The sequence below is a fragment of the Fundulus heteroclitus genome, chromosome 16 (genome assembly GCF_011125445.2).
Source record: "Fundulus heteroclitus isolate FHET01 chromosome 16, MU-UCD_Fhet_4.1, whole genome shotgun sequence".
NCBI lineage: Eukaryota > Metazoa > Chordata > Actinopteri > Cyprinodontiformes > Fundulidae > Fundulus > Fundulus heteroclitus.
The window spans coordinates 18,742,525-18,750,625 of record NC_046376.1 but is presented as its reverse complement, the minus strand read 5'-3'; the positions used below and the strand labels follow the sequence as shown (position 1 = coordinate 18,750,625).

At 39.5% G+C, this 8,101-nt stretch overlaps 2 protein-coding genes across 2 annotated transcripts; both read right to left on the bottom strand.

The window, feature by feature from the left end:
* Positions 1 to 410: 410 nt before the first annotated feature.
* cenpx (centromere protein X) lies at positions 411 to 5,412 on the bottom strand. Its single transcript, XM_036148694.1, has 5 exons — positions 5,313 to 5,412; positions 2,864 to 2,915; positions 2,734 to 2,787; positions 2,538 to 2,626; positions 411 to 2,194 (listed from the first exon to the last, which is right to left on the bottom strand). Exons 1-5 carry the CDS (start codon positions 5,346 to 5,348, stop codon positions 2,180 to 2,182), a joined length of 246 nt encoding a protein of 81 aa, XP_036004587.1. The 5' UTR covers positions 5,349 to 5,412; the 3' UTR covers positions 411 to 2,179.
* A 232-nt stretch (positions 5,413 to 5,644) lies between these two features.
* On the bottom strand, positions 5,645 to 6,973 carry LOC118566463. The gene is made up of 5 exons (XM_036148693.1): positions 6,904 to 6,973; positions 6,687 to 6,772; positions 6,502 to 6,597; positions 6,262 to 6,405; positions 5,645 to 6,176 (listed from the first exon to the last, which is right to left on the bottom strand). Exons 1-5 carry the CDS (start codon positions 6,911 to 6,913, stop codon positions 6,039 to 6,041), a joined length of 474 nt encoding a protein of 157 aa, XP_036004586.1. The 5' UTR covers positions 6,914 to 6,973; the 3' UTR covers positions 5,645 to 6,038.
* Positions 6,974 to 8,101: the final 1,128 nt, after the last annotated feature.

The following is an 8,101-nucleotide window of genomic DNA, read 5'->3' as shown; positions in this document are numbered from 1 at the left end:
AAAGTTAATTTAAATTAGCAGCCAGATAGGCTGATTGATAACGTAATGTTATTTTGGTTTGTGAAATGAACAAAAATCATTCAATATGCAGTAAAGAGATGTTTAGCTTTATTTTATTAAAGCAAAGAAGGTTATGGGCCAAACAGTGAAGCCTCCTTTTGTTGCTGCTTCTGCGAGAAGCAAAGTGCTGCGGTGTTGACTTTCGTTTGGACCTGAGAAGAAAGAAGTTTTTAGGTAACAGAAAGCTGGAAAGCTACGTCGAGGGAGAGCAACCACAGACTAGTTAGAAAAGGAGGAGAGAAATCCGACATAATCCCGACGTTTCCTCGCCGGGACGCTTCACAATAATCCAGCCAATTCCACCTCGGAAAGAAACATTTCTGTAAATCACCACACTTGATACCAACTTGTAATGATTTAGTATTTATTTATATGGAAAAAAGTGGGGTAATCCCATGGTTTAACACATTATATATTGTGATGCTTAATTTCCCTGAAAGCAGAACGAACAGGACGGAAAATACTTTGGCAGGAAAATTAGCCGAAGATCAATATTGGTATTAGTGACTACAGTCAGATCGGGGTTTGCGTGTTACATTTAAGCCCCACCTCCCCCAAAAAGATGGAAAAACAGCTGGAAGGCAGGACATAGATCAGCGTCCGTCTCCTCAGAAATGTCTCTCACTCCAGAGCTTCTCCAAAGCGCCTGGACCCTCTGAAGATGAAGAAAAAGCTTTAACTCGTTATTCTCACCAAAGCCCCTCCCCCTTATTTGTCTTAACTGTTTTGTTTTATTGCATGTTTAACAATACTGCCGTCAGATGTAATTTGCCCCATTAAAATGCATAATCAGTGTAGTTATACAGAAGTGACAGTACAGAACTCCTAGAAATAACTATTGCTGAAAGTTATTTCAGCAATAGAAAGATTTTAGGAGAAAAAAAAACTTTTGCAAACTATGGCAAAGACAAGTCGTGAGTTTTGGGGGGAATTTACAGAAATTAATACCCCAATAAGAATGTTTTATTTTCACTGAGCAAAAATGGGGTGTCCTCCACGTTTAAACCTGATATTGTTACTCCGAAACTTCGCATCGCTCAACCCAAGCACGCCTCTCCCTGGCCGCCTTCTCTGGAAGTCGCGCAATCCGACCTGGGCCTTTCAAAGCCTGAAAAGGTTCTGGGTCAAACCCCAGGTGCCGCGTCCTTGAACACCTATCCGACCCTTTGGATTCTTGACTTTCACTTAAGTTGCTTCCAGCTGTATGCGAGTCCAGTGACTCACCCAAGAGGCACACAAATAAACAGAGCGAGGTGTTGTACAGCTATGCTGACTCACAGTAAAAAAAAAAAAAGACACTTTGGTCAAACACACCGCTGGTGGAAAAACATAAGAGCCACTCGGGTTTGAAAAACCCCAAATTAGCCTCTCTCCGGTAGGCCTAGTAACCCCCCCTCCTCCCTCCTCCCTCTGCTGTGATGAAAGCAGAGAGAGCACCTCTACTACTCGCCTGTTTTGTTTATTTACCTTCAGAATTACACCCTGCTCCTCTTGGACCATGTTCCGATGTGTTTTGTTATGTTTCCTTTCAAACAGAATCTCTATGCGTGTGGTCTCTGGCCGTGTTTGGCTAACTTAACACACACACACACACACACACACACACACACACACACACACACACACTCCCATTCAACTTTCCTCCCTGTGCCAGAGGTCCCCTTTGCCCTTCCCCCTACCTCTAACCAAACATCGCAGGACAGCAAAAGGGAACTTCAAAGTGGCCGGAGGGGGTACTCCTTTTTTCCTGGCACTTGTCATCATCTAAGGGACTGGCTGCTCCCCTTATTACTCTAATTGCTTCCAACTGCTCCTGGAGGCTTTGATGAAGGGCGCCACGGAGCATGCTGGAAGCACCTGTTGTTCCACAGATGAGCACAGGTGGCCCTCATTGGTGGAAGTGGGGTTTGACGCTGTGGGGTTCTTTAACTTTAAATCAGAAAAAATAAAATAAAATCAACGCATGACATGAATATTAATGGGATTCCAGATTCAATTAGGAAATTTAATTTATGCTGAGCAAAAAACAACAACAACAACAACAGCAACAAAAACTCTCAAAAACAAAACTTGCAAAAAAACATGTTAGCAGCACTATGGCTCCATCTTGTGGTTCCTCTTAGAAATCCAGAAGCTGCAACGGAGACGAGATCAAACATCAGAAATTATTAAAAGAAACACTTTTAAAACTGGATTTTTCAATTGAAATGGTTTGGTATACGTAATTCGGACTTAATTAAGTCTACATCAGTATAACATCACATACTAACCGTTTTATTTTAGTATAATCTAAACCAAATTTACCAAATTTTGTATCTGATTGAATATTTATACATATTTTTTATAGATCTGTTTATTATTAAACCACTTGTCATTATAAGTTAAATGAGGTCGTGGCAAAGGTAACAATGGCTGTACTAATTTATGTCGCACGCCTCATAAATAACAAAAAGCGCTGAACCTGTTGAGCGACATACCAGCTGAGGCAGGATTTTTTCAAAATGCTCAATCTCTACTTGGTTGCAGTCCTCGGCTTCGGCTTGCTTCAGTGATCTGAGCGCCGCTTCTGACAGCGACAAAAGAAGAAAAAAAAAAAAAACAGTTTTTATTGCTGTGCACCTCAATTTGAGCACAGCAGCATGTCGTGTGATCCGGATACTGAAAACTCGTCACCTTTAACAAATATTTTCAGCATTTCTCTCATGAGCAGTGTGGCATCGCCGCTTACTGTAACACAAAGTTGGATCTGGTCAGTTTAGCCGTCCACTCGGGACCAAAACGAAAAAATGGTTTTCAAACTTACATTTGGTTTTGTCCTCCTTAAAGGAACTGGACAGAAGTTTGCTCACCGTTTCCTGTGAGAGGTAACAGCATGGTGAATGAGACCTCAAATGCATCTTAAAATTAAATCATCTTTCATTCTAGAAGTATTTCAATTAGTTTAACTGTGTTTTACACACACTAATACAAACCAAGCGATGATTCCCTTAATTATGATGATTATAGTTTATAGCTAATTAAAAGGGAAAGTACAGTTTTTGGTCTTTCACATTTGATAAGACCAATTAAAAAAAAGGATTTTTCAATACAGAACTATTATCTTACATCCATGTTATGGTCTGTATGAAAACAGGCATTTATTTCACTGTCCTCATTTTCATTTAACCAGGTGAGATGATTGTTCTCTATTACAAGGTTGGCCTGGGCAGGAGGCAGCAGTGAAACTAAATATTAGACACATTACAAACAAACAAAAAAGACCCTTCTACAAGGCGGGTAAGCCACGATTAGGTAACTGCATGATAAAGAGCGTCGTATTCAAGCCTATGAATGGAAAATTGAGTGGAAGAAAAAAAGTGTGGTAGCAAAAGGTGTACGAACAAAAGGGAGAACAGAACCCTTCAAAGGATCGTGAGTCAAAATCCTTTCAAGGGTTTGCTGTCGCCTGGAGTCAGTGCTTCAAAAACTCAGTACCAAAACTGTTTATAATGGGGGTGATGTGCTGCTGACCTACCCTGGGCGAATCGCAATGGTTGCTTTTATTTTAAAATATTCTCTGAAAACTTACACAATAGTAGCAACATTGACAACAACTTGGTTCAGAGTGACAAAAAGTAGAGATATCACGTGGCTCTTATTTTGGAATTCCACATCAAAATTGGCTGAAACTTATTGAGCCACATCTGGAGGTGTTGTGCTGTCCTGCTGAAGTGGCAGCATCGATTGATCATCTACTATTTAGTTGCTGCAGTGACAGCAACTTTGGTCAAAATTAGTTTACATGTACAGATTTCAAGTGGCTCTTATTTTGGAATTCCACATCAAAATTGACTGAAACTTATTGAGCCACATCTGGAGGTGTTGTACTGTCCTGCTGAAGTGACAGCATTGATTGATTATCTACGGTTTAGTTGCTGCAGTGACAGCAACTTTGGTCAAAATTAGTTTACATGTACAGATTTCAAGTGGCTCTTATTTTGGAATTCCACATCAAAATTGACTGAAACTTATTGAGCCACATCTGGAGGTGTTGTACTGTCCTGCTGAAGTGACAGCATTGATTGATTATCTACGGTTTAGTTGCTGCAGTGACAGCAACTTTGGTCAAAATTAGTTTACATGTACAGATTTCAAGTGGCTCTTATTTTGAAATTCCACATCACATTTGGCTGAAACTTGTTGAGCCACATCTGGAGGTGTTGTACTGTCCTGCTGAAGTGACAGCATCGATTGATTATCTACGGTTTAGTTGCTACAGTGACAGCAACTTTGGTCAAAATTAGTTTACATGTACAGATTTCAAGTGGCTCTTATTTTGAAATTCCACATCACATTTGGCTGAAACTTGTTGAGCCACATCTGGAGGTGTTGTACTGTCCTGCTGAAGTGACAGCATCGATTGATTATCTACGGTTTAGTTGCTGCAGTGACAGCAAACCTTGGTCAAAATTAGTTTATATGTCAGCTGTAAAAGAAATAAGTTGTTTGAGTATTTTTTGAGGCTAAAGAGTGTGACCAAAGTATATATTTCCATTTTCACCAGCCGACCAGAATAATACAAAAAAATGACACATAAAGCATGAAAAAATATGTCATATAACTGATGTAAATGTGCAAAAACACTTGGTCGATACACCGCGAAAATGTTGCTTTTATTTTGAAAAGTAGTCTCAGCCGTCGCTGCCGTAATCCTTAGTGTTTGCGTGGCCAAAAAAAAAAACAAGTGAGGGCTCACTTGACCGCACCGCAGTCCTCCTAAACTGACCACCGTGTGTTGGAGGAGCGAGCAGACAGAGAGCGGCAGCCCCAGATCAGCCTTCCTGTATCGGGTTGTTCAGGAGGCAGACACCGCTGAAGCTGCGGAACGCGAATACCCAACCTGAAACTAACTTCACCGCGGTCTAACAAACCGAACTACCTTTAAAAAATGACGGTCTTTGAAACATCAGCGGAATATCTAAATGTTGTCAAATCAAGTACAAACTATTTCGGACTTTAATAAATGCTTAGGGGCCGCTCTTCAATTCGGCACAAACGCAATGTTAATGTAAAACTGAATACCTGCGTAATTAGTGGCTTAGTCTAAAGTTAAACAACAACCAATGCATTCACAGCAAGGGGGTTGCAGAAGGCGAAATATTTCGTCGTAACGTGAACATATAAACGTGACAAGACACGACAGGTTTAAGATGAGGTTGAGGCGAAAATCAGTCGGTATAAACGTAAATAATAAGCAAAGTTCCCTCTCCTACCTTTTTAAAGCTGACTTCTTCCTGCTTCCCCGCCATGTTTTCAGGCAGCCAGTGATGTTGGCGCTGTGCGCTGGGATTGGCTGTTAATCTGTGACGTAACTCGTCGTCGCGTCCAAGATTACGATTTTAGTTTTTTTGTTTGCTTTTTATATTACATGAAATGGATGTTATTGATTTATTTCGCTTATTCCTTTAACTGTTATGCTATAGAGTAAAAGTTAAAGCTTTTGTCAATGCTTTAAATGTAACAAGTTTTCACATGAATTTTGTATTTTTTTTTTTGTTCCTTTGCCATGATTTTGATTACAAATGAATAAAAACCACACACCAGTAATTTCAATATAATGTACATATTTGTAATGGTAAAAACAAGATAAATGTGGTTCCGTTATATTTCACAGTGTTTTGCAGTTATTTGAGAATATAATTATCCATGTGGTGACAGTTTGGCTTGTCTAATTTTGTACATACATACTGTAATGTTTGTCTACCCTTGACAATAATACACTTAGTTCAAACATTTTTCCGAAAGATACACCAGCATTTTAAAAGCAAAACCTGATCTTTTGTGAACAAAATGAAAATGTGTCATGTCTCCATGACACACCTTATTTAACCTATAGATCAGGAAGAGTTCAGAGGTTACATGTTTCTTTATTTAGAAATCAATATTTTCAAACTTCTTAAAGCCCATTTCTCAAGTCCTCTCAAAATGCCAGATTTATCTTAAAACTGGTTTGTTTGTGCATCGTCTTCATCCTCTAACCACTGGGGATCTTCCAGTATGTAGCCCAGACCCATTGGACGCCGAGGTGGAACTTTAGATGGCATTGGTTTGACCTCATTGTCTATCTCATCTGCACTCTACAAGACAGATTTTTACATTATTTAACATCATGCTCAATGGCAAATGCACAAATGTCTTTAATGTAAAGCAGATTCCACTCACCTTCGGACTAACAACCCGTCTTACTGTACATTCTGTCCCTCCAATATAGTGAGGACCAGCCCAGTCTGCCATGTCTGCTTCCCCTTCTGTAGAAAACCTCACATAGGCCAATCTACTCTTTGTAGGGCCGGGGCAGTTCTTGATCTGGGATCAAATCAAAAACAAAAATAGGGATTTCTCTATGCTTATAGATTTCATTTAGAAACTAATTCAAAACAAAAAAGGTGGGTTAGAATCTACCTTGCACATTGTGACGCATCCCAATGGTTTGAAATAGGCAGCCAGATATCCTTCATTTATATTGGCGTTCAGATCTGTGATGAGCAAGCCATGATCCTGTTAAATAATAGAAAAAAAGTGAACTTCAAGACTACAATAATATCTAGATTAAAATTGCTCTTTGTAGAATCAGGAAAAAAAATTACCAAAGCCATGTGTTTCGATAAATCATCCATATATTTCTTTGGAAGACTGATGAAAACTCTTTTTCCAGGTGTTGCTTCGGTGTTTTCTGAAAGAAATACAATTTGGTACCTTTTTTACAATTTGCTGTAAGGAAAAAAAAAAAGCCAGGATAAAGCAATAAAAGAATCTGCAATATAACAAAAAAAAAATAATCCAAGAAAGATTTTTTTCCCCTACCAGAGGCCATTTTCCAGATGCAGAGGAAGACAGTCGTAGTCCCGGAAGAAATTTTATGGCCACTTCTTGATGGTGCCATGCTTTATACACAAGGATGAAGAAATCTCCTCCTACTTTTAGTTTTCCTTTAATCTCATGTTAAGAGGAAAAATGTTTTTGAACAAATCTATGTCACAAAACTTGTTTAGCAGCCAGGCTGAAAACTTTAAGCGGGGGCTGACTAGCGTCACGGTTGTCGAGTGAGGAGTGATAAGGATGTTGCTTTGGTGCACACATCATCTAATGCAGGTAAACAGGAACAAGTCTGGATAAATTGACAGGGTTAGGGTCTATAAAAAAGTAAACTTTGTGGAGGGTTTGTTAGGTAGGCTAACCTACTGCCATTTTTTTCAGAAAATATTCAGTATGGCTCATCACGTGAATAAGAAGATGATGTCAACAGAGTGAAAAAATATCTGATTTATCTGCTGGTAATAGAATGTGCTACCCATTTTTTCCAATGGGGAATCTTTCAGTCTTTTGTTCTATATGTTCTATAACATCCCACAGGGTTCGAGTGGACTGAAAAAGATGGGGATCTGACCAACTCCTCTCCAGATGGTCCAGAGTCCTTGCTCCTCTTTTATGTCCAGTAGGTTTCCTATTGGAGCTGGGTCTTGGTACTTAGGTGGCCATTAGAGAAGGGTTGTTTTTGTGTCTGATGTACCCTTTAAATGTTTATTTGGCCACATGTTTGGATCATTATCCTACAAGAAGACCCCATGTTGACTTGTTTCAATTTTCTGTTAAATACCACAAGATTTTATTTTGGCATTGGCATTTCAAAGAGTCCATGCTATTATGGACCCTGAACAAGTTTCCAGGTTCTTTAGACCAGAAATAGGCCCATGGCATCACACATTTACCACTATACCAATCCATGAACATGACACGATTTTCCAAATATTCATCCTTTGTTTTACTCCAGACCCACCGTACGCATTTGCAGCCTCCAGTCTCATCTGTCACGATTGCAATTAAACTTCCAGTAGTGTTTAGATAACTAAACAGGATGGAAAAAGTCTTTTGCCCCCCAGACAAGCTTCCCAAACAACTGGTTAGGTTGCATGAGGTGTTATAAAAACTTGGTGACGCTAACGTGTTGCGCTTTGCCGCAGTTTTAACTTTTTATCGTGGCAGCTGTAGAAATGGGCAAGTT